The sequence below is a fragment of the Mirounga angustirostris genome, unplaced genomic scaffold, assembly GCF_029215605.1.
Source record: "Mirounga angustirostris isolate CCGP_5_RB_7025 unplaced genomic scaffold, mMirAng1.0.hap1 SCAF_16, whole genome shotgun sequence".
Lineage (NCBI taxonomy): Eukaryota > Metazoa > Chordata > Mammalia > Carnivora > Phocidae > Mirounga > Mirounga angustirostris.
In genome coordinates this window covers 44,227,681-44,254,967 of record NW_026991724.1, presented here as the reverse complement: position 1 = coordinate 44,254,967, position 27,287 = coordinate 44,227,681, and the positions used below count along the sequence as shown (strand labels likewise).

At 38.2% G+C, this 27,287-nt stretch overlaps 1 protein-coding gene and 1 pseudogene across 16 annotated transcripts in view; both read left to right on the top strand.

Moving 5' to 3' along the window:
- ZNF382 (zinc finger protein 382) overlaps positions 1 to 23,067 on the top strand; it is a 28,176-nt gene extending 5,109 nt beyond the window's left edge. For 6 of the 16 annotated variants that reach the window (XM_064581365.1, XM_045891375.3, XM_054511582.2 and 3 more), the window contains 3 exons: positions 78 to 204; positions 473 to 568; positions 20,938 to 23,066. In XM_064581365.1, coding sequence (XP_064437435.1) covers positions 78 to 204; positions 473 to 568; positions 20,938 to 22,361 — 1,647 coding nt within the window. In that variant the 3' untranslated portion in view covers positions 22,362 to 23,066. Of the gene's footprint in view, positions 1 to 52; positions 205 to 472; positions 569 to 20,937 lie in introns of all 16 variants that reach the window. The other 10 variants (XM_064581367.1, XM_054511583.2, XM_045891376.3 and 7 more) reach the window with 3 other exon arrangements.
- On the top strand, positions 167 to 15,492 carry LOC123855602 (rab5 GDP/GTP exchange factor-like; annotated as a pseudogene).
- Positions 23,068 to 27,287: the final 4,220 nt, after the last annotated feature.

The following is a 27,287-nucleotide window of genomic DNA, read 5'->3' as shown; positions in this document are numbered from 1 at the left end:
ACCACTGACATGGTCTCCAATATCTAGTTCTCACTAGTTCCAATCACTTTAGGATGAACTAGAGTATGCCCTTACAGGGATCAGTGTCATTCAAGGATGTGACTGTGGACTTCACCCAGGAGGAGTGGCAGCAACTGGATCCTGGACAGAAGGCCCTCTACAGGGATGTCACGTTGGAAAACTACTGCCACCTCATCTCTGTTGGTAAGGAAAATTCCTTGAATCTTTCAACATTATACATCTTTCAAGGATTTCTAAAGCATATGGAACTTTGAATTTCAGACATCAGAGGTGATGAATCCCTTTTTGTTACCAGATAGTGTGATTATGTCCTCACATGCCTAGTGCAGGGTATTAACTTGGTAAGATGTTAATGTGTACATCGTCTGTCACCTTAGAGCTATATCTTTCTCTTCTTTCAATAGTTTTGAAGCCCAAGCAGCTTAGACCAAGTCTCATTTTTTATTACCAGGGTTTCACATGACTAAGCCTGATATGATCCGCAAGTTGGAGCAAGGAGAAGAACTATGGACAACAGAGAAAATTTTTCCAAGTCAGAGCTACCTTGGTGAGTCTGTAAAGATAAAATCCAGTGGACTCAGGTAGTTGACACCTTTGAATGTTTTGAGGGATCTATTTTTTTAATTGTGGTAAAATACACATAACATAAAACTTATTATCTTAACCATTTTTAAGCATATAGTTCAGTGGCATTAAGTACATTTACATTGTGCAACTGTCACCACCATCCATCTCCAGAACGCTTTTCATGTTTTAGAACTAAAACTGTACTCTGGGCACCTGGGTGGTTCAGTTGTTAAGCAGCTGCCTTCGGCTCAGGTCATGATCTCAGTGTCCTGGGATCAAGCCCCACATTGGGCTCCCTGCTCAGCGGGAAGCCTGCTTCTCCCTCTCCCTCTGCCACTCCCCCTGCTTGTGCTCTCTCTCTCTCTCTCAAATAAATAAATAAAATCTTAAAAAAAAAAAAAGAAAACTATACTCATTAAAAAATATCTCCCCGTTACCTTCTCCCCTTAGCCTCTGGCAACCACCATTCTACTTTGTCCCTATGAATTTATCTACATAGGTACTGCATGTAAGTGGAGTCATGTGGTATTTGTATTTTTTGTGATTAGCTTTTTTCATTTAACATAATGTCCTCAAGGTCTACTCATATTATAGTATATCAGAATGTCCTTCCTTTTTAAGGCTGAGTAATATTCCAATTGTATGTGTATATCATATTTTGCTTATCCAGTGGACACTTGAGTTGCTTCTACCTTTTGGCTACTCTGAATAATGCTGCTATGAACATGAGTGTACAAATATCTACTTGAGTCTTTGCTTTCAGCCTTTTTGGTATATACTCAGAAGGAGAATTGATGGAATATACAGTAATTCTGTGTTTAATGTTTTGAGGACCTGCCATACTGTTTTCCATAATGGCTACACCATTTTACATTCCCAGTAACATACACAAGAGTTCCAATTTCTCCACATCCTCACCAACACCTGTTATTTTCTATATTGGGTTTTTAGGTTTTTTTAAATAGTTGAAGTCTTATTAGGGATCTCTTTTTAAAGGCCTGAAATCTTTGACATGCTTATACATGACTGATTTCCATGCCTCTAAAATCTAAGTTTTGATTTTGACTATCACTCCTCATGTAAGTTCTTTCCTTGTTTGCCTTATTGTTTATAGATATACTGACTGCTGTTACTTTGCCAAGAATCTACTCCATGCTTTGTAGGTATAATGTACGTGGAGATCTTAAGTGTGAAGTCCTTCGAGTTCTGACAGAAGCATAAACCCATGTATGTCACACCCAATATAAAGAGGCCTTCAGGCCTCTTCCAAGTCCGTCCCTTCCACTAGGACAATCACACTTGTGATTTCTACCAGCATAGATTAGTTTTGTCTATCCTAGACCTTTTTCATATCTATTTTCTTTAACTCAGCTTAACGTGTGAGAGACATACACATGTTTTTGCAGTAGTTTAGGTAGTTTCTTTTAATTATAGAATAGTATTCAGTTTATACCAGTTTGTTTATACATCTCCAGTTCATAGACATTTGAAATGTTCCAGTTTGGGGCCATTATGAATAAAGGTATTGTGAACATTCTTGTAAACATCTTTATGTGGACATACGTTTTTATTTCTCCTCAGTAAACACCTAGCAGGTGGTATCACTCATTCATTAGGCAGGTGTATATTTCACTTTTTTAAGAAACTGTCAGCTTTTAAAAGTTACTGTACCATTTTAAACTTTTACCAGAAATGTGTGAGAATTTTGATTGTCCCACCATCTCTTCTGTATTTGATGTTATCAATATTTTCATTTTGGTCATACAGAAGTGTATGGTAGTATATCTTTGCAGTTTTAATTTAGATATCTCTTAATGATTGATGATGTTGAGAACTTTTTCAAGTGCTTCTTCAGAGGTGCCTATTCAAATGTTCTGCCCATTTTTATTGGGTACTATATTTTTTCCTCAAGTAGTAGGAATTCTTTACATATACTGGATAGAAGTCTTTTGTTTGATGTAGGTATTCTGAATATTTCTTCAGGTCTATGACTTGCCTATTTATTTTAACGATGTCTTTCAATAAGCACAAATTTTTAACTCTGATGAAATCCAGTTTATATAATTATAAAAATTATATAAACTGGGGCTCCTGGGTGGCTCAGTCGTTAGGCGTCTGCCTTTGGCTCAGGTCATGATCCCAGGGTCCTGGGATCGAGTCCCACATCGGGCTCCCTGCTCGGCAGGAAGCCTGCTTCTCCCTCTCCCACTCCCCTGCTTGTGTTCCTGCTCTCGCTATCTCTCTCTCTGTCAAATAAATAAATAAAATCTAAAAGAAAAAAGAAAAAAAAATTATATAAACTGGATTTCATCATCTTTTATAATTTTATAATTATATAAACTGGATTTCATCATCTTTTATAATTCTTTGACCTCTCAAATATTTTCCTTCTACTAGGTTGTGATGATAGTTTCCTATATTTTCTTCTAAAAATGTTATGAATATTTTGCTATTTTTATTAATTCTATAGCCCATCTCATGTTAAGTTTGGTTTATGATGTGAGGTAAGGGCCGAAGGTCTACTTTCTTCCATATAGATACCAATTTCTCCCGTCACTTGTTAAATTAAATTAAATTGCTTGGTGATCTTATCAAAAAATTGTTTGATTATATTTGTGTCAGTGTATTTTTAGACTGTTCTTTCCTTTGCTATGTTTTAAGTCCTATTGCCAGTACTACCTGGTCTTTGATTATTGGAACTTTCTAATAAGTCTTCAAGTCATAGTAAGTCTTTTAACTTTCTTCTCTTAAAAATTGTTTTAGCTATTCTGGGTCATTTTCTTTTTCAAATACATTTTAGAATCAACTTCTTAATCTCTTTAAACAAATGTGCTGGGATTTTTATTGGTGAGAACAAACATCTTAGCAATATTGAGTCTTCCAGATCATGACTATACTATATCTTTCTATTTTAGTTAGCTTCTGTACTTTCTGTAAGCAATATCTTATTATTTCTAGTATAGAGGTCTTATACATATTTCATTGTGTCTAATCTTTTAATATTTTAATGCCAATGTAAATAGTAGGATATTTAAAATTTCTTTTTCCAGTTTGTTGTTAATGTACGTACCCACAATTGATTTTTATATATTGATTTTGCATACTTCTACTTACTGTATTCTACCTATTACTTAAGTTTTATTGTTGTTGCTGTTGTCCCTTGTTTGTTTTGGTATATTCCTTTAGTTTTTGGAATACAAAACATGCCTTGTAGAAAAGAGATATTTTACTTCTACATTTGTATATGTTACTGCTTTCATTTCTTTTTCTTACTCTGTTGTACTGATTAGGATCTACAGTACAATGTTGAATAGAAGTGGTGACAGTGAGCATTCTTATCAGTTCACTAAATTTAGAAGGAAGACATTTAATATTTCATTCTTGAGCCTAATATTAACTGTAGGCTTTTCATAAGTGCTCTTTATTAAATTCTGGAAGTTCTTTTCCTAGTTTTCTGATTGTTTTAATTATGAATGTTGTTTTTGTTGTTGTTGTTGTTTTTTTAAAGATTTTATTTATTTATTCGACAGAGAGCACAAGTAGGCAGAGAGGCAGGCAGAGGGAGAGGGAGAAGCAGACTCTCCACTGAGCAGGGAGGCCGACGCGGGGCTTGATCCTAGGACCCTGGGATCATGACCTGAACCGAGGGCAGCCGCTTAACCGACTGAGCCACCCAGGCGCCCCATGAATGTTGTTTTTAACATACTTTTTCTACACCTGTTGAGATGATCATATGATCTTTCTTCCTTAATCTATTACTATGTATATGACATTAATTAATTTGAATTTTAAACCAAATTTGGACTTCTGGGATGAACCCCAATTGGACAAGATGTATTATATCCTGCTTCTAGATTACTAATATTGGTTTGCTAATTTTCTAGCAAGTTTTTATGCATGATTTTACCAAGGATAGTGATCTGTAGTTTTCTTGTAATGTCCTTGAAAAGTTTTTGTATCAGAATTGTGTCAGTAATATCAAACAGGGGGTGTTCCCTCTTCATCTGTTTTCTTATAGGATTTGTGTAATATTGGTATTACTGCTTCCTTAAATGTTTGATGAAAATCACTGTTAAGTCATCTGGGCCTGCATTTTTATAATTCAAGACTTCTGCTTCCAGCCCTGAGGAAGTAACAGAGTCTGGAATTACACTCTTACAGGAACAAAAAGAAAACTGGACAAAACTATTTTCAGATATTGAACAACAGGCAGCACAGGCCTGGATTCCTGAGAGAAGAGAAACAAATGAGATGAGCCCTACCTCATCCCAGGCTTTCATCTGAAAGCAGCTTCCAGACTACAGTACAGAGAAAGGAATCCAAAAAGAACCTGGCAATTTTACTGACTTGAGGAGACTGACCTTGGCATTCAAGGAGATTGAGGTGGCTAAAATTTCCAGGACATACTTCCCAAAAGAAGTGAGCTATGCAGAAAAAGAGTTCCCCAAATCTGGAAAAGTTTCTCCTTGAGTCTTTGGCTAAATATAAGCCTGCACATGTATAGGTGAAACTCTGTGAGACTAGACAAAGACATGTTCTAAGGAAAATACAACTACCATGGTGTTGTAAGATGAACAATCCCCATAGCCTCCTGTACAAAGAATCATTTTATTTCTTTCGAGCCAGAATGGAGAGAACTTGTTGATAGAGGATGTTAGATAGACACCCTAGGAAGGCCACACCTAATAAATGGGGCTAGATTAGCCATAGGTTAAAGACTTTGCAAGATTTGCCATAAAAGAGCTTAAATGGGTGCCCGGTGGCTCAGTCGGCTAAGCGTCTGCCTTCAGCTCATGTCATGATCCTGGTATCCTGGGATCAAGCCCCGCATTGGGCTCTCTACTCAGCGGGGAGTTGGCTTCTCCCTCTGCCCTCTCCCCCATGCGTGTTTTCTCTCTCTCAAATAAATAAAATCTTTTTAAAAATTTTTTTAAAAAGAGCTTAAACAAAAGCATCAAAAGGATTAAACCAACCCAAAAATAATTGCTATGTATCTGTTGGGTCCTCTAGAATGGAGATACTGAGATAGAGTTAGGAGTATAATAGATTTCTTAGAGGTACATCTATGAAATATAAAGGAGAAGAAAGTAAGATTGAACATAGAAAGCCATTAGATCATGATACAGATCTGGAACCTATGGAAGGAAAGAGGGAGATGCTAACAGGTTTGGGCAGGGAGAGCCTCAGACCATTGTGCAGACCTGACAAAGTCTTAACCAACCTAACTGGTCTGAAGCAAAGACTGTCCATCTGAGGAGTCCCCCATGGAGAGAATAGCCAGCCTCTAGTATCTTCTCACTGTTCAGTCTTTGGATGGGAACTTCCTGGGGAAACTCTTGTTTGATTCATCATCTGAAGAGTATCCTGAAGATGCTAATAATTGCAGGCTGTCAGGTAACTACACTTCCTTTTTTTTTTTTTTTTTTAAGATTTTATTTAGTTGAGAGAGTGAGTAAGAGAGCACAAGCAGGGGGAGCAGCAGAGAGAGAGGGAGAGGCAGGCTCCCTACTGAGCAGGGAGCCCAATGTGGGGCTCAATCCCAGGATCCTGGGATCATGACCTGGGCCAAAGGCAGACACTTAACCAACTGAGCCACCCAGGCACCAAGTAACTACACTTCTTGCACGTGAATGGCAAGTTCTCTCCTGAAGGGAGGTCGTGTGGGCAACTCTATGGCTGCCACGGAATGCCAGTAAAAGGACACTACTCTTTATAAAAATACAACATGTGTTAAACTCAACAACATTAAACTGATAATGTCTGATATCCAATAAAAAATTATTAAACATATGAAGAAGAAGGAAAATATGACCCATAAACAGGGGGAACAAATCAGTCAATTAAAAAAAACCCACAAAACTAAGTCAACAAAATCAGACCTAAAAAAGGTAGAGGTGGTGGAATTTGCAGACAAGGATGCTAAAAGAGTCATTATAAATGACCTCAATATCATAAGGGATGTAAAGCAAAAATGAACATAATGAGGCAAGATAGCAAAGATAGAAATAACCAAATGAAACATCTAAAGATGACGATTTAATATCTGAAATGAAAAGGAAGACCCAACTATGTGATGTATATTAAAAATATTAAATATAAAGACACAGGAAGGTGAAACATAAAAACATGAAAAATATATATCATACTCTCTTGTGGTTGCCCAAAGTGAGGATGAAATTAACAACCTATCCCACTCACCCAAAATTTGACTTCAGATGTCAGGACTAAAATCTGACATAATGAGGCTTTCTGGGAAGAGCAAGGAAGATTCCCAGACTGGTCCTAAAATGGCTTGTGAGTGCAAGAGGGTGTGTCTGGGTTTCGTGTTTATTGTGGTTGGGGGGTAGGTTAGGTGAGGGTTCTACATGTGGGCTAGTGATTGCATATTTTAAACTTTCTGCCAGCACCAACAGAAAGAGCATAAAAGCTCTCTTACTGGCTTGCCCAGGTGTGGGGCAAGAGGGGAAAAAAGAAAGACAGGTCTAGGAAGATGTCAGCAGTAAGACCTCAAAAATGGAATCAGACTCTATTACACATGCAAACACTAAGCATATAGAAAGTTGGAGTGGCTATACATCCAAGTAGATTTCAGAATACAGAATATTACAGTGATAGAGACACTTCATTAGAAGTCATAACAGTTCTTTTTTTTTTCCAAGATTTTATTTATTTATTTAACAGAGAGAGGTACAGACACAGCGAGAGAGGAAACACAAGCAGGGGGAGTGGGAGAGGGAGAAGCAGGCTTCCCGCAGAGCAGGGAGCCCGACGTGGGACTCGATCCCAGGACCCTGGGATCACGACCTGAGCCGAAGGCAGACGCTTAACGACTGAGCCACCCAGGCGCCCCGAAGTCATAACAGTTCTAACAGAGCTTCAAAATACATCAGTGTTTCTCAGCTTTTTATCATTATCACTCCCCTAGAGAGTATTTTTAGAGATTTTTTTTCTAATTGCCCCCCATTAAATTTCAATACCATAATCTATGTTCTGTTGCCATTTGGAGGGCCACAGACTATTATAATATCTAAGAAACCTTTTTTCATTTCCCCATTATAAGTTTTGCTCCCTTGGGAGAAGCCCCCATTGAGAATGCATGAACTACATGAAACAAAACTGATAGACCTGAAAGGAGCAATGTAATTATAGCTTGAGATATAAACACCTCTCACTCAGTAATTGACAGAACAAAGAAAACAATAAGGTTATGGAATGCTTGAAAAACTATACAATCATTTGTATCTAGTTCATCTTTATAGAGTATTTTACATGGAACATTCACCAAGAAAGACCATATATGCTGGGTCATAAAACAAGTATCAACAAATTGAAAAGAACTGAAATCATAATATGGACTCTGACCACAACAGAATTATATTTGAGCCTTGAACAACACAGGTTTGAATAGTGCAGGCCCACTTATACGTGTTTTTTTTTTTTTAATAAATACAGTATGTGCTGTACTGTATTTATAAAAAAGTACAGTCCTTATGATTTTTTAAATAATATTTTCCCTTGCTAATTTTATTCTAAGAATACAGTACATAATACATATAACATACAGAATATGTGCTGTTTATGTTATTGGTCAACAGTAGGCTATTGGCAGTTAAGTTTTGGGGAGAGTCAAATGTTATTTATGGATTTTCAACTGTGTGGGGGGTTGGTGCCCCAACCTCACATTGTTCAAGGATCAACTGTAATTCAATCAAAAATATCTCTATGTGTAAAACTAATGTAATGTTGTGTGTCGACTATACTTCAATCTTTAAAAAATGTATGTCTAAATTTCCCAAACATTAGGAAATTAATCACCACATTTCCAAATCAGAGGAATCAGAGAAGAAATCCTAAAGTAAATTTAAAGATACTTTGAATGATAATTAAAACAATATACCAAAATTTGTGGGATGCAACTAAAGCAGCATTTTAATTTTTTATCCTTTTAAATCAGGGATCTAAACTGTCACCCAAAGTAACTAGAAAAAGAAAAATAAATTAAACTCAAACGTTAGTAAAAGGAGGGGTGCCTGGCTGGCTCAGTCAGAAGAGCATGCAACTCTTGGGGCGCCTGGGTGGCTCAGATGGTTAAGCATCTGCCTTCGGCTCAGGTCATGATCCCAGGGTCCTGGGATCAAGTCCCGCATCGGGCTCCCTGCTGGGGGGGGAGCCTGCTTCTCCCTCTCCCTCTGCCTCTCTCTCTCTCTGTGACTCTCATGAATAAATAAATAAAACATTAAAAAAAAAAAAGAGCATGCAACTCTTGATCTCAGGGTCAGGAGTTCAAGCCCCACATTGGATGTAGAGGTTACTTAAATAAACTTGAAAAGTTTTTTTTTTAAAGTTAGTAAAAGGAAAAAATAAAGACTAAAACAGAAATCAGTGAAATATATAACAGAAGAATAACAGAGAAAATGAGTGAAGCCAAAAGCTGATTCATTAAAATAATTGATAAATTAATAAACCAGGGCGCCTGGGTGGCTCAGTTGGTTAAGCGACTGCCTTCGGCTCAGGTCATGATCCTGGAGTCCCTGGATCGAGTCCCGCATCGGGCTCCCTGCTCGGCAGGGAGCCTGCTTCTGCCTCTGACCCTCCCCCCTCTCATGTGCTCTCTCTCTCTCATTCTCTCTGTCTCAAATAAATAAATAAAATCTTTTTAAAAAAATTAATAAACCATAGCTAATATGGTTAATAACTTTTATACTAATAAGAAATAGAAGACACAAATTACCAATATTAAAAATTAAAGAGGCTGCATCACTACAGATCCTACAGACATTAAAAGGACAACTAGGGAATAAACAAGTAATTTTATATCAACAAATAGAGTAGGAGAGGACACTTCCCAACTCATTTTATAACACCAGCATTATCCACAACCAAAGGCACTATAAAAATAAAAAAACTACACACCAACATCATGAAGCTAGAAAAAAATCGTTAATAAGATATAAAACAGAACCTAGCAATATTTTAAAAGGATAAAACCTCATGACTAAAAAGAGCTTATCCCAGGAAAGCAAAGATGATTTGATATTCAGAAATCAGAGGCACAGTCAGTTAAGTGTCCAACTCTTCGTTTGGGCTCAGGTCATGATCTCAGGGTTGTGAGATTGAGCCCCACGTCAGGCTTCATGCTCAGTGCGGAGTCTGCTTGATATTCTCTCTCCCTCTGCCCCTCATGCCCATGTTCTGTCTTTCTAAAATAAATCTTTAAAAAAAATCAATCTATGTAATTCCCCATATAAAGGTGAAAAGAGGTCTAAAGTCAAGGATCTGAGGTGCCACTTAATGTAACTAGAAAAAAATTAAGGAGTAAAACCATGAAAGTATCTCAGTAGGCATGGGAAAATAATTAAATTCAGTTCCTTTTATAAAGCCTTAGAACAGATTAGCAATCAAAAGGAATTTCCTCAGCTTCATTAAGGGTATCTTTGAAAAACTTATAGCCACCATCATACTCAAGGTAGAAAGCCTGAATGCTTTTCCTCTGAGATCAAAACAGAAAAGATGCCCACTATCACCACTTCTATTAAACATTGTACTAGACACAAGTCAGTACAATAAGGCAAGAAAAAGAAACTAAAAGGCTAGCAATTAGAAAGGGAGCTATCTTCATTTGTAGGTGAAATGATTGTGTACCTAATAAATCCTAAGGAATCTCAAAAAGAACTGTTAGAGGAGAGAGGGCGGGCTGACAAGAGGGCGGGTTGTAGACTGGCGGAGCAGGGACCCACTCCAGCGACCCGCGGACAGCGGCGATCCCGACGCCCGTGGAGCCGCAGACCAGCAGGAAGAAGATGAGCCTTAAGTCTGAACGCCGAGGAATTCATGTGGATCAGCCAGAGCTCCTTTGCAAGAAAGGATGTGGTTACTATGGCAACCCTGCTTGGCAGGGTTTCTGCTCCAAGTGCTGGAGGGAAGAGTACCACAAAGCAAGGCAGAAGCAAATTCAGGAGGATTGGGAACTGGCAGAGCGACTTCAGCAGGAGGAGGAAGAGGCCTTTGCCAGCAGTCAGAGCGACCCAGGGGCCCAGTCCCTCACGTTTTCCAAGTTTGAAGAAAAGAAAACCAATGAGAAGATCTGCAAGGTTACCACAGTAAAGAAATTCCTCAGTGCTTCATCCAGGGTTGGATCAAAAACGGCAGAAATTCAGGAAGCAAAAGCTCCCAGTCCTTCCATAAACCGGCAAGCCAGCAATGAAACGGATAGTGTCTAAAGAGTTCATATAATTTCTCAAGACCTTCCACAAGACAGGCCAAGAAATCTATAAGCAGACCAAGATGTTTTTTGGAAACAATGCATTACAAAAGGGATTTAAGCATTGAGGAACAGTCAGAGTGTACTCGGGATTTTTACCAGAATGTGGATGAAAGAATGCAGACTCGTGGAAAAGTGCCTTCAGAAAGAGTTGAGAAGATAATGGATCAGATCGAAAAGTACATTATGACTCGTCTCTATAAATTTGTGTTCTGTCCAGAAACTACAGATGATGAGAAGAAAGATCTCACTATTCAAAAGAGGATCAGAGCCCTGCACTGGGTTACACCTCAGATGCTTTGTGTCCCTGTTAATGAAGAAATTTCAGAAGTATCTGATATGGTGGTGAAAGCAATCACAGACATCATTGAAATGGATTCAAAGCGTGTACCTTGAGATAAGTTGGCCTGCATCACCAAGTGCAGCAAGCACATCTTCAATGCCATTAAGATCACCAAGAATGAGCCAGCCTCAGCTGATGACTTTTTACCACCTCTAATCTACACTGTCTTGAAGGGCAACCCCCTACGCCTTCAGTCCAATATCCAGTATATCACCCGCTTCTGCAACCCAAGCCGATTGATGGCTGGGGAGGATGGCTGCTATTTCACCAATCTGTGCTGTGCTGTGGCTTTCATTGAGAAATTAGATGCTCAGTCTTTGAATTTAAGTCAGGAAGATTTTGATCTATACATGTCCGGCCAGACTTCTCCCAGGAAGCAGGAATCTGAGAATTGGTCTCCTGATGCTTGCTTAGGGGTTAAGCAAATGTATAAGAACTTGGATCTTCTGTCTCAGTTGAATGAAGGGCAAGAGGATCATGAGTGAAGCCAAGAAACTTGAAAAAGACCTAATAGAGTGGACGGATGGAACTGCAAAAGAGGTTCAAGACATTGTTGAGAAATATCCTCTTGAAATTAAACCCCCAAATCAATCTTTAGCAGCTTGTGACTCTGAAAATGTTGAAAATGATAAACTTCCTCCACCATTGCAACCTCAAGTTTATGCAGGATGATAAAAATTTACATGGGTAGTATTTATTTGAGCCTAAATTGTAGCTAGCCCTTACTACAGTCCATGATTGGAATCTAGACTATAACTTAATTGCTTATAAATGTCAAAGCATTTTTAAAGGTACAGTTTGCGGGGATTGTTTTGTTTGTTTTGTTTTTCCTGGCAGGGGAAGCTTAGTAAATAATAAAATACTATTTATTTGAGTTAAAAAAAAAAAAAAAGAAGAACTGTTAGAACCAATAAGTAAATTAGCACATTCACAGAGTTCTTGTTTTAGAGCAAATTTGAAGAAACTTTGTCCAGTATTTCTACAATTATTTTTCTGTGCTATTCTCAATTACATTTTAAATAATTTTAACCTATTCTCTGTAGAGTTTATTAAGAAGTTTATATATATTTTTTTAGTTTGGGTAATTTCTGTTAACCAGACTTCCAAAGTACTGATTCTTCATTCTCTTATGTTCCTATGCTGTTAAACTCATCCAATGAATTTTGCATTTAAGATACAAGGTTTTTAAAGTTTGCATTTCCTTATCTCTCCTGAATTCTCCATCTTTAACCATATTTCCATCTTTTCTTGTAGATTTTGTAAGCATATTTATTACAGTTATTTTAAATTCCTTATCTTGTAATTTTAATGTAGAGGACATATATCAGTCTGATTCTGTTGACTGTTTTTTATCTTCTCTATTGGTCGTATTTTCCTGTTTCTTCTCAGGAAAACCTTGTAGATAATATGTTGTCAAGATGCTGGATTCTTTTTCTTCCTCTGAAGATTGAGTTTTCACCCAGAAGGCAGTTAAGTTACTGGTGGCTCACACTGATTCCTTTTTAAGATTGCTTTTATGTTTTTTAGATGATTTCTATTTCAGTTTCAGTTTTGCCTTTAGTTTTATGGTGTTTCTCTTAGTCCTGGGATGCAGGCTTTAGCCATTCTGGGGTTTCAGTAGAAAGACCAAAGGTTCCTCTCACCAGGTTCCTCTGACTTGGCACAGGACTGGTATTAAAAACTATTTTTCCAGAGCTAAACAGCTGCTGAAATCTTTAATCAATTCTCCCAGTGCTCCAGCTTTCTTTTCCCTTTGTGCTTCTTGCAGTCTTGACCTGTAGATGCAGTTAACCAAGGTTTTGAGGAGAGGTTTATGCTAATTTTGGGGTTTTCCTTCTATGACTTTTCCATTCTCAGATTTTGTCTTAAGGTTTTTTTCCTCAATTTATTCTAGTAGCCCTGAACTTGATCTCAGATTTTTCTGCACAGGATGACTCCTGCTTTCTCCCAGAGATCTATCTATCCCTTGTGTGCTGCACAAGCTACCAGGGCCCACAGTGGAAAACCTGGGTAAATGTAGATCTTAGGTAGTGTGGTTTCTTCCTTTTCAAATGTTATATCCACTTCAGTTTCTGCCTGCTTTTGATCACTCTTTAGTTCTTTAAAACAAGTTGGTCTTTTACAGCTGGTCCATAGTTTATCATTGTTATCAGCTGGAAGGTTGTTTTGAAACTAACTTCTTTGCCATTATCAGAATCTGGATATCTAGATAAGCAATTTCTCAAACATTTTAGTTTTGGGACTTGTTAATATTCTTAAAATTATTAAGGATTAAAAGAACTTTGTGCATGTGTCTGTGTACCTTATTAGAAGTTAACACAAAAAATTTTTACTAATTCATTTTAAAACAATATAAAAATAATAAACTTATTACATGTTGACATAAAATCATATTTTTACAAAAATAACTATTTCCCAAAAGAAAAACAATAGTGACAAAAGTGGAATTGTTACATAATTGAAATTTATTTAATAAATAGCTGATTTTCACATCTGATTCTGTATTCATTTGTTGTAAAATGTTGTTTGAATCATAATATATGAAGAAAACGTTCCTTCATGCATTATATGTAGTTTGAATGAGAAATATTTTTTTAAAGATTTTATTTATTTGTCAGAGAGCGAGAGAGAGAAATAGAGAGCCAGCACAAGCAGGGGAAGTGGCAGGCAGAGAGAGAAGCAGGCTCCCTGCTGAGCAAGGAGCCTGATGCGGGACTCAATCCCAGGATCCTGGGATCATGACCTGAGCCGAAGGCAGATGCTTAACCAACTGAGCCACCCAGGTGTCCCTGAATGAGAAATATTTTAAGCGCCTTTTTAGACTGTCATAGATATTCTTCATTAATACTACATCCAAATGTAACAATTGGTAGTTCCTGAACAGTTAGTTGCAATATAGAACCTGAAACCATAACAATGAACTTTTGTGCCCTGCTCAGTGAGAAGCCTGCTTCTCCCTCTCCTCCCCGTTCATGCTCTCTTCTCCCTATCTCTGTCACTCTCTCTCTCTCAAATAAATAAATAAAATCTTTAAAAAAAAAAGAGCTATTTTTTTCATCCCAAATCATCATCTAAAAAAAAACAACTACAACAACAACAAAAAACCCATAAAATCCAATGGTCTACTTAAATGGATATTTTACCCATGCATTTTTTGGTAATATTATGTATTAATCATTTGGAAAGTAACAGTTCAGTGACATCTAACATCTTCCAAATTTTGACATATTTCTATATATAATATTAACTTTAAAAAAACACCAAAGGCTACATTTGTTAATATCATCAGAAATGTTATCAGAAAAGTCTTAAGAATTGGGAAGCTGACAAGCTCACAGTAGCAAATACAAGCTTTCCAACATAATGACCTTTATTTGAAAGCTTGAATTTTATCATTGGCTATAAATATTAGCATATGTTTTCCTTGAATTAACAGGCTCACATTGTTCAAGAAAATATCTACCAGGGGCGCCTGGGTGGCTCAGTTGGTTAAGCGACTGCCTTGGGCTCAGGTCATGATCCTGGAGTCCCGGGATCGAGTCCCGCATCGGGCTCCCTGCTTGGCAGGGAGCCTGCTTCTCCCTCTGACCCTCCCCCCTCTCATGTGCTCTCTCATTCTCTCTCTCTCAAATAAATAAATAAAAATCTTTAAAAAAAAGAAAAAGAAAAAGAAAATATCTACCAGAAGGATGCCTGGGTGGCTCATTCGGTTAAGTATCTGCCTTTGGCTGAGGTCATAATCCCAGAGTCCCTGGATGGAGTCCTGCATCAGGCTCCTTGCTCAGTGGGGAGCCTGTTTCTCCATTTGCCTGCCACTCCCCCTGCTTGTGCTCTCTCTCCCTCCGACAAATAAATAAAAGCAAAAAAAAAAAAAAAAAAGGGCGGCTGGGTGGCTCAGTCGGTAAGCATCTGCCTTCGGCTCAGATCATGGTCCCACATCGGGCTCCCTGCTCTGCGGAAAGCCTGCTTCTTCTTCTCCCACTCCCCCTGCTTGTGTTCCCTCTCTCACTGTGTCTCTCTCTGTCAAATAAATAAATAAAATCTTTAAAAAAAAAAAAAAAAAGAAAATGTCTACCAGATAACCACGTTTGAATAATAATCAGTTGTACTCTCAAGTAAAAATGCTGTTCCACCAAAAGTAGATACAGATATCCCCTGCTTTTTAAAAGTTCATGTTTTGCCACTTTGGTTTTACTAAAGACCTCCATTAGTACCTGTTTTCACTAACCAAAAGAAATCCGAAGAGGATTTTTGCTTTTACAAAACAAGGTGAAAAGCAAAAATAACACTCAGTGTTTGCTTTGCAGCGAGCTGTAGAGGCACTGCCAAGCTCCTTCCCCGGAACTACACTCAGCATCTCAGCATCAGGCTGCCGTAGCTTTGAGCATCTGTGCTTTACCTCAGTTTATTTTGCACGTCCATTAGCACGATGTGTCAGAAAAGCTGAAGAGAGGTTATTTTTTGGATCTGGGAATGCTCAAAAATTTTTCTGTATAAATTAATGGTAGTTGCTTCTTCACTTTATGCCATTTCAGCTTATGAAAGGTTTCACAGGAACATTCTGTTTTTGGATGCAGCGGGAGGGGACGGAGGGCCCTGTATTCAGTTAATTAATTACACCGGTACTTTTCCTCACAAAATACATTATACTCTGGTATGCAACAGAAGTGCTTTATGCATACGTCTTTAATCATCACACAGAATATTGAAAATATGTGTACTCAAGGGTGGAGATCTAATAAAATTAATGATTTTTTCCTGCTCTATCAAAAACAGTCTTACATGAAATCTTTTTTCTTATGGATTAGAAATGTAGTGATTACTATTATAGATTGGTGCAACTGTTTTCATTTATGCTGATGTGCCAGCATTTTACCCACTGTATTAATCGTATTTTTAATCTTCTATATTTTATGATGTCTTGACAACTTTGGAGGGCCTTGCTGGCTGGGGAGAGATTGCCCCTCCCAGAGCTAGCTAATTCGTAGAGACAGTAAACAACCTGTTGGTAAGCCCACATTTCATATAAAAACCAACAAATCCAAGTCCATACCCTCAACTATCTCCTTTACCTAAGTCTCACACACCAAGCCAACATTTCCCGTGCCCTAAATCACCCAGGGCCAGGTACATACAACTAAAGACCACCCCTGTAACCCATAGCCTCCAACACTGTTCAAAAAAGCAATCCTAAACTGTTTCTCCTGCCCTTTCCCATGCAAGCAAGTCCCATAAAAGGCTCTGGCATAGGCTTTCCCCTCTCTCCTTTCTGCCTCCTGACCAAGCCTGCTGTTCCTACATTTGACCCTACAAAGGAGGAAATGTACGGAAGATCATTTAATGGCATCAGCCTATGTCATCAGTTAGTCACCCTCATAAATTAAAATTCCATAAGTACAAATCAGACACCCATCTTAAAAAGACAGATGGAATGTTGTTATTAACAAAAATAGTTTTTATGGACTACCTCTCCCCCTCCCTGCCTCCCACATAAGGATCTCATATACTAAGGTCCATAAATCACACTTACGGAACTGCTGGTTTAGGCCTTCCTGTTTTTCGTGTTTTTAACATTTCAGTCCTCTTTTTTCTTTTGTTTGGTCTCCTATTTATAGGCAGTCTTAAATCTATCCAAAAAGTAAAAAGAGAAATCATTGTCTAATATATCTTCCTCTTAGTTTTCATTTCCTTTCCTTTCTTTCCCTGTGCAGTGTCTTAACTGTTTCTTGCAGTCAGGCTTACATCCTATTCTCACCATGACACCTGCCATCAGATTTCAAAATCCATATGCTGTGGACCTAAGATAATTTTATTATCACTTTTTTTAAATAACTTTATTTCCAATAAGTTTCCATGTTCCATATCATAGTGCTCAGATTCCTGATTCCTACCCACCTTGATTTGGGTAAAAAAAAAACTAACTCATTTTAATTCTAGTTCCCTGAGTGCCTTTTCACACCTTCATTTCTTTTCCTCCCTCCTTTATTGCCTAGGAAAATAAATATTTATTGAATAAATTGATTTTATTTCAGTGGTCTCTTGTTGATATCTTTAAAGGCTCTTTCTTCATCTTCAGTTCTTGCTTTTATAAGAGTCCTATAAGTTGGGGCACCTGGGTGGTTCAGTTGATTAAGGATCCGATTCTTGGTTTCCACTCAGGGCACTCAGGTTTTGGTCTCCTTGTGGGGTCTAGCTTTGTGTCAGGCTCTGGACTCAGCGTAGAGTCTGCTTGGGATTCTCTTGCCCTCTCCCTCTGCATATCCCCCTCCCCACTTGCACGTCCGCATGCTCTCTCTTAAAAAAAAAAAAAAAAAAAAGTTCTGTAAACTAATCTGATCCATTCTCAAGTTGTGGTTTTCTTGTTTTTTATGTGAATGGCTTTCAAATAGACATTTTCAGCCCACTTCTCTCATTTGAACTCTAGTGTATATTTTGATCTTCCTAGATCAATACAACAATCAGTTGTGTCATACCTGTGATTATTGATTTTTTAAAAAGATTATGGGGCACCTGGGTGGCTCAGTCACTTAAGCAGCTGCCTTCGGCTCGGGTCATGATTCTGGGATCAAGCCCTGTGTCGGGCTCCTTGCTCAGCAGGGAGCCTGCTTTTCCCTCTCCCTCTGCCTGCCGCTCCCCCTGCTTGTGCTCGCTCTCTCTCACTATCTCTCTCTGTATGTCAAATAAATAAATAAAATCTTTTTAAAAAAAGATTTTATTTGTCCGAGAGCGTGCACAGTATACACAAGACCACCCTCACTTTTGACACCAGCTGTCAGTTCGGGGGTCCCCAAGACTACTGCTAGTATCAACAATATGCTATAAGGATCCATGGAACTTACTGAAAGCTATTATGTTCACAATTAACAGTTTATTACAGAAGAAAAAATACAGATTAGAATCAGTCAAGCAGAAAGGGCAGAGTCCAGGAAAGTATCAAACATGAAGCTTTTAGTAGACCTCTCTCTGTGGAATCAGGGGCAAAACTACCTTGCTGGTGTGACAATACATACAGAATATTGCCAACCAGGGAAGCATCACCTGAGCCCCTTGTCCAGAGTTTATTTCGGGGCTCCATAACATAGGCATGATTAACTGTACATGTAGCCAGTCTCAGTTTTCAGCCCCTTTAGAGGTCAAGCTGATACTGTTTGACCCAAAGCACGCACCCTAAATCACACTCTTGGTGTGGCTCAGAGACCTCACACTAAATTACATTGTGACTTACTAGCTGGCCAAACGCTCCCAGGCAAATAAATACATATTCCAAGGGCTTAGAAGATTACTTCTCAGAAGCCAAAGGCTAATGTCAGATGTCTCTTTGGGCAAGGTTATATTCTTTACTATACAATACAATATGTATATCATTTAGTTAAAAGATCAAGTTTCACTTCCTCTGTGAAATCCTTGACTTCTCCAGACCATGTTCAATTCCTTTTTTTCTGCATTCACATTCTACTTATGTCTGTAAATTGCAAACAGACACATTCTCTAGTATGATCAAGCTTCTTTTCCCATCCGAACAGTTGCCCCCAAAAAAGGTTCTTTTACTTTTCATTACTGTAGTTTGTAACAGAGGCTAGATATCCAATAGTTACCTAACTTTCGTTGATTCCATGCAAGGAAAACATCTTTCCTATCCATTCAGAAATCATTTAATGATAATTTCTTTTTTTAATTATTTATTTATTTATTTATTTATTTATTTATTTATTTATTTATTTGACAGAGAGAGAATGAGAGAGCACATGAGAGGGGGGAAGGTCAGAGGGAGAAGCAGACTCCCCGCCAAGCAGGGAGCCCGATGCGGGACTCGATCCAGGGACTCCAGGATCATGACCTGAGCCGAAGGCAGTCACTTAACCAACTGAGCCACCCAGGCGCCCCAATAATTTCTTTTAAATATACATGCCAAGAGGCACGTGGGTGGCTCAGTCGGTTAAGCATCTGCCTTCAGCTCATGTCATGATCCAGGGGTCCTGGGATCGAGTCCCACATCAGGCTCCCTGCTTGGCGGGGAACCTGCTTCTCCCTCTGCCTCTGCTGCTCCCCCTGCTTGTGCTCTGTCTCTCTCAAATAAATAAATAAAATCTTTTAAATAAATAAATAAATATATATATACATGCCAAGATCACATCCCTTTATCTCAGATAACCGTGTGTTAACATATATTCAGAAGATAGTCAATAAAATATTGACATCCAAGAGCATAAGTTTTAGTTGGGAAGGCAATATTATCAAATTGAGCATTTTACATATAATATTCATATTAAAAGAGCAGGTTGTTGAAAGAGTTCTTGAAACGGATGGTCCAGACTATAATTATAATCTAATTTCAGACAAATTCGACATTAAAGGATACAAATAATATATGAAGGCTTTTCAATAAATTGAATAGTAGAATGTCCCTGCAGGTGGTTAAGGTCCTTAGAAAGATGATGTTACTCCAGTTACTAATACAGATTAGTTTTAGTGTGTTCTAGAACTGCACATAAATGGAATTTTATAATATATACTCTTTTGCATAAAGCTTTCACTCTGAAAAATGAGATTCATCTCTTTCCATTGTGTATCAGTAGATTTTTTTCTTTTTTATTGGTAAGTAGTATCACATTATATACATACATGACACAATATTACCAATTACCTTTTGATGAGTACTTGGGCAGTTACCAGTTAAGGGCTATTATAAATAAGACACAAGTCAAGGGTAAGATGAATCCATATTTAAAATTACCCTACTAGAAATGGGTGGTAGTAAGGGAACAATAATCAGATATAGCCAAGAATTATAAGAAAAATAATAGAGTTAAAAAAAAAGAAAAGAAAAATATTAGAGTCGGTCAGTGCTGTAAACATACAGTTGAAGAATCTAGGCCTTCACATTCCCCATAGGGAATAGCAGAGTTAAGGTATGTTACTGCATTGGGAGGAAAACTTAAACCCATCCTTCCTGAAAACTGAAAAAGTAATTCAGAAAATGAAAGGAGGAAAAGTTAGAACTGATGGTCAGGAGAATTTAGTTATTGACCATCTCTGCAAGAATAAATCGATGGTAACAGCAGTCAGAATACAACAGTGATTATATTCATGTTTCAAGTATGCTTTGTTGTCTGGTTTATTTTACAACTCCTAATGGAAATAGGTTTCCGAAAGTCTTCCCTTTCAAGAGAAAATAAGTTGTGTGGAGAGTTAGGGCCTAGGCTATAAATAGTGTTTCTCTCAACATTAGGAAAGGAGTGCTTGAGAAAGTTCATTTGCCATGGATGGGTTACATGCAAGTGAGGAAGAAACAAATGGAAGTATTTTATAACACATATTTAGGCATGAGGGAATAATATTTAGGCTTTCGTTTCTACCTGAACATTTTCCTTGCTTACTGGTTAGTACCCTTAATAAGCTCACTCCATTATTTCTGAATCTGCCTGTTCCAAGAACAATCCCACTTTCATCATCCTTTGTCTTCTGTTTACTTGTCCTTGTGTTTATTATATCTGCTCAACGTAGTTTATATTTACAATATGCCAAAGATATGAGTGTTCTTTTCTTATGCCAACTTTTCCTCATTTTAACTGTGTAGCAGGATTTGTGTTTATGTCATATGAATTTTCCCTACGAAGAGGTATTTTATTTTGGCCCTTGTATAGACCACAATAGTGAGGCTGACAGTTGCACAATGGGTTGTTTGTATATACATCCAATCCATAACATTTATGTGAAAACTTACAATGTTGTTATTCTTTTCTAGAAGAAGATGGAAAAACTGAAGATGTTTTAGTGAAGTTCAAAGAATACCAAGACAGGCACTCCAGATCAGTCATATTCATCAACCACAAAAGACTAGTTAAGGAAAGAAGTAATATTTTTGGGAAAACACTTACTGTAGGCAAGAACCGTATTATTTCAAAAACATCGCTACGTGAATATAAGCCTGATGGAAAGGTTTTAAAAAATATTTCGGAATTAGTCAGTAGAAATATAAGCCCTGTAAGAGAGAAGTTTGGTGAGAGTAATGGATGGGAGAAATCATTCCTCAATACTAAGAATGAGAAAATTCATACTACAGTGAATCTCTATAAACAAACAGAAAGGAGTCTGAGTGGTAAACAAGAGCTTATTCAACATCAGAAGGTTCAAACTCCTGAGCAATCATTAGATCATAATGAATGTGAAAGATCCTTCCTTATGAAAGGAATGTTATTTACACATACCCGAGCTCACAGAGGAGAAAAACCCTTTGAATACAATAAAGATGGAATAGCCTTAATCGAAAAGTCAAATCTCAGTGCCCATTCACAAACTCTTATTGAGAAGAAACCCCATGCATACAGCAAATATGGGAAGTTCCTCTGCAGGAAGTCTGTTTTTATCGTGCATCAGAGATCTCAAACAGAAGAGAAACCCTTTCAGTGTCCTTACTGTGGGAATAACTTTAGAAGGAAGTCATATCTCATTGAACATCAACGAATTCACACAGGTGAGAAACCTTATGTTTGCAATCAATGTGGGAAAGCTTTCCGTCAAAAGACAGCCCTCACTCTACATGAGAAAACACATATAGAGGGGAAGCCCTACATCTGTATGGATTGTGGGAAGTCCTTCCGCCAGAAGGCAACTCTCACTAGACATCACAAAACACATACAGGGGAGAAAGCCTATGAATGTACTCAGTGTGGAAGTGCTTTTAGAAAGAAGTCATACCTCATTGATCATCAGAGAACTCACACAGGAGAGAAACCATATCAATGTAATGAGTGTGGGAAGGCATTTATCCAGAAGACAACTCTCACTGTACATCAGAGAACTCACACAGGAGAGAAACCCTATATTTGCAGTGAATGTGGGAAGTCCTTCTGCCAAAAGACAACCCTCACTCTCCATCAAAGAATTCACACTGGGGAAAAACCGTATATTTGTAATGAATGTGGGAAGTCCTTCCGCCAGAAGGCAATCCTCACTGTTCATCAGAGAATACATACAGGAGAGAAATCCAATGGATGTTCTCAGTGTGGGAAAGCCTTTAGTAGGAAATCAAACCTCATTCGCCACCAGAAAACTCACACAGGAGAGAAACCGTATGAATGTAAAGAATGTGGGAAGTTCTTCAGTTGTAAGTCAAACCTCATTGTTCATCAAAAAACTCACAAGGTAGAAACCTTGGGAATTCAGTAAAGGATATGACTCTTTGGTAAAAACTTTTGAAGTCATAGTAAACCCTGTACATGATGTAGCTTGCAAATATAATAATATTCAACAGTTTTAGGTACTATTCCACAAATTTACCTACTGTTTGTGAGCCTATATAACAAAGAATGACTAGACAAATGACAATAGTCATTGAAAATACCGCCCTAAATTTTTTATTATTAGATTCAGCAGGCATAAGCTTCCTCTGTCAAGTTTCTACAAACATTTAAAATTGCTTATTTTCAATTTCAAAACATACCTTGTTGTGACCCACTAATAAGGAGTTGACCAACTGGCAGTGGTCTGTGGACCACACTGTGAGCAGAGGTGTTTTAAAGAAAGGAAGTGTGAACTGTATTTCTCGTTGGAAATATGATATAAAAATTAGTTGTTACCTCCTCAAAATTTACCACAGTTCTGACTTCTAACATTATAAATTAGGTTTTGCTTATTATGAACCTTTATATAAATTGGATTATACATCATGTATTCTTTTATATATGGCTTGTTTCATTCATCATTATGTCTGTAAGACTCATTAGTGCATGCAGCAGTTCACTTATTTCTATTCTATATAGAATTCCATCATATGATTAAATGACAATTTATCCAATCTACTCTTGATGGACTTTTTCATTGTTTACAGTTTAGGGTCATAATAAATAATGCCTCTGTGAATATATTTGTTTTTTGGTGTACATATGTTCATTTCTCTTGTTTTCATACTAGGAATGGAATTGCTGGGTCCTGGAGCATATTTGTTTGGTCAGCTTTGGTAGATATTACCAAACAACAGAACTTTCACAGCATGAGATAATTCACTCTGAAGGAAAACAACTGTGAATATAAGTGATATGGTGATGGTTCCAACCAGAGAATTCATGCTAGAGGGAAATTCTACAAATATGAAAACTGAGAATCCAATTATAATGCATGTATAAAGACTTTTAGCCACAGCCCAAACTGTAATATAATACCAAACAAATGTAATAAATGTGAGATTGCCTCCAAAAGTCATATGCAGGAAAGGAAGGCTCCTAGTAGGCTTCCTTGCGTTAGAGAGTTCTAACTGGAGAAAAATCCTATGAGTATAGTAAAGAGAACAGGGGGATAATAGCTTTTACCTATGGCCTATATCTTGCTGGATGTATAAAAATGATGAATATGGAAAAGCTTATAGTTCAAATCATACACAACACCATGGAATTCACATTGGATGGGAACTCTTTAAATGAAATGATCATAAGGGGTACCTGGGTGGCTCAGTCAGTTGAGTGTCCAACTCTTGATTTTGGCTTAGGTCATGGTCTCAGTGTCATGAGATCAAGCCCCGAGTCAGGCTCCACCCACAGGAGCCTGCTTGGGATTTCTCTCTCCCTCTATCCTTCCCCACAACCCCCAACACACGTGCTCTCTCTAGAAAAAAAAAAAATGATGATGATCATAAGAATGACTTTAGCCATAGCTCACTCCTTATACAATATCAAAAAATTTATACTAAAGAAAGGAAAATTTAAAAAGGGAATAGATAAGGCTTGGAACTCTAACTCTGGGGAAAGCTGCTTCCAGGAAGAAGTCTAACCATACTGAGATTATAATGCTAGAGAGTCTACATGCTATAATGCTAGAGAGCACTTGGTTAATAGCCCCAGCTAAGCTCCCAGCCCTCATCCAGTAACATCTGTCAACTAAATGAGCCATCTGGGACACCTAATCAAGTCTTCAGATAACTGTAGCCCCTACTAACATCCAACTGGAACCACCTGAAAGACCCCAAGCAAGAACTGCTCAGCTAAAGCCTTCTCAAATTCCTGACTCACAAAATGGTTACATTTTAAAAATTAAATTGGATTGATTAAAAGAAAGGGAAAATAGGGGCACCTGGGTGGCTCAGATGGTTAAGCATCTGCCTTTGGCTCAGGTCATGATCTCCAGGTCCTAGGATCGAGCCCCACATCGGGCTCTCTGCTCAGCAGGGAGTCTGCTTCTCCCTCTTCCTCTTCTTCTCCCCACTGCTCCTGCTCTCTCTCTCTCTCAAATGAATAAATAAAAAAATTCTTAAAAAAAGGAAAATAGGGCACCTGGGTGGCTCAGTTGGTTAAGCGACTGCCTTCGGCTCAGGTCATGATCCTGGAGTCCCAGGATCGAGTCCCGCATCGGGCTCCCTGCTCGGCAGGGAGTCTGCTTCTCCCTCTGACCCTCCCCCCTCTCCTGCTCTCTCTCTCTCATTCTCTCTCTCAAATAAATAAATAAAATCTTTAAAAAAAAAAAAAAAGGAAAATAATCTCTGAATATCTATATTATAAAATAATGGTATGAACATTTGGATTCAGAGTCAATGAGCAAAAGTGTGGCGACCACTAGGAGATTTTTGGCATGAAAAAAAAAATCCTGATACACAGTTGAAGATTGGCTGTATTTTTTGTTTGTAATTATATACATAAATAACAACTCGATGAAGGGTTCATATGCTATCTTTCTCATTTTCCGGCAGTAAATTATACTTATCAACTTGGTTAGCTTAGCTATGCAAATGCATTCTTCACAATTTTGCAAAAATGAAAATAGCCCCAAAAGACCTACTGTGGATAATGCAGGGAAACAAGTCTATCTTTGAAAGATCCTGTGCAGGGGCGCCTGGGTGGCTCAGTCGTTGGGCATCTGCCTTCTACTCAGGTCATGATCCCAGGGTCCTGGGATCGAGCCCTGCATCGGGGTCCCTGCTCTGCTGGAAGCCCACTTCTCCCTCTCCCACTCCCCCTGCTCGTGTTCCCTCTCTCGCTGTGTCTGTCAAAAAATAAATAAAACTTAAAAAAAAAAAAAAGAAAGATCCTGTGCAGAGTCATTTCCCTGATGTTCCATGAACTAAGATGCAGAGAGAAATCAAGATATGGAGATAAGGGGGCACCTGGGTGGCTCAGTTATTTAGTCATCTGCCTTTGGTCGGGTTATTTTCCCGGAGTCCTGGGATCGAGCCCTGCGTTGGGCTCCTTGCTCAGCGGGGAGCCTGCTTCTGCCTTCCCTCTCCCTCTCCCTCTGCCTGCTGCTCTCCCTTGCTTGTGCTCTCTCTCAAATAAATAAATAAAGTCTTTCTGAAAAAAAAAAGACATGGAGATAAGTACAGCCACGTCCCTGTAGAAGGTACTTTCAATGCTTTGAAGAAAGTCTAAATGAATTTTTGCTTTCTAACAGCTATTCACATATAAGCTGCTTCTTAGAAAAAGCAGGTCCAATATTTTATGTTTTGGTGTGAAACAGCATTGGGCTATGTTCCATACTCCTATATTAAGATTTCTTTTGAAGAAGTTGGGCATGTTCTTTTTCATTAATTTTTATGTATATTTTATGAATGGATAAATATATGAAATGAGGACTTTTCAACTAACCTATTGGTGAATGAAGTTTGGGCAGCTCTTAGGAGTGAATATGATTTTGGATTACTCCTAAATATATATAACAGAATAGGAACTAATTCACAAATTCATATTTTATACACCTAACTGCAAGGTCATGAGACAAAAGATGGTTAACCTGTGCAAAGATTCCATCAGTCCAAAGGACTGACAAGACTCCACAGAGCATATCCATGTAATGCTTTCATTTAAAAGCAAAAGGGGGGTGCCTGGGTGACTCAGTTAAGCATCTGACTCATGATCTCAGCTCAGGTCTTGATCTCAGGGATGTGAGTTCAAGCCCCACATTGTGGAGCCTACTTAAAAAAATAAATAATAAAAATATAATAAATAAAACCAAAGGATGTGGCTCACTAAGAGAAAGAAAAGGTAGGTGAGTAATTAGGGAGTCAGAATCATTCACACGCAACCTCCCCAGTGTCCTTATTCACATCCAGACTGCACTTTTTCTCCAGGTTGAACCACTAAGATCTGTGTGAATCTTTACTTTGGGAGAGCTCAAGGCAGAAGTTCCCTGCAAGGGCTTTTATGCCCGTCTGTTCACTCATTACATAATCAAGCTAGGCTATCTAATCATTTACTTGATAAACAAATTGGCTCTGGGGATCTACAGGGGAGCTTTAGACTTTAAATAGCGCCTCACATATCTCTGCCCTTATCTCAATCAAGGGTCAATGCCAGACATCCAAGCATCATGAACATAATGTTAGAGCTTTTCTAACTAACTACTGTTAACCTTTCTCCTATCCTTCTCCAAAGGAAAATATGGCCACTTACCAAGGTAGCTGCACTGGGGAAAAAGAAATAATCATACTTTTTAGGAATTACTGAACACTGGGTTGAATTGACTCAAGTTTCTGGAAACCCAAAATGTCACTGTGGTCCATCAGTTACAGTCGGGGCTAATGGAGGTCAGGTGACCAATGGAATTTTAGCTCAAGGCTGTCTCACAGTGAGCCCATTGGTCTCTCAGCCCATCTTGTGGTTATTTCCCCAGTTCCAAATGCGTAATTGGAATAGACATACTTGGCAACTAACAGAACCCCATATTAGTTCTCTGACCTGTGGGGTGAGGGTTATTATGGTAGGGAAGGCCAACTGGAAGCCTTTGTAGGTATAACTGCCTCTACCCACAAAAATAGTAATTAAAAAAAAATAATACCACAATCCTGTAGGTCTTGCAGATATTTGTGGCACTGGACTTGAAAGATGAGTGGTGATTCCAACATACTTCATTCAAGTCACTTACTTGGCTTACGCAGAAAACAGATGGATCTTAAATGACAATAGATTATCATAAATTTAATCAGGTGGTAATCCTAATTGCATTCCAGATGTGGTTTTGTTGCTTGAGCAAATTAACACATCCTCTGGTATGTGGTATACAGTTATTGACCTGGAAAAATTATTTTCTAGATATCTTTTAGTAAAGACCACCAGAAGTACTGTGTTTTCAGGCCAGCAATATACCTTCACTGTTCTACCTCAGTAGCTGTGT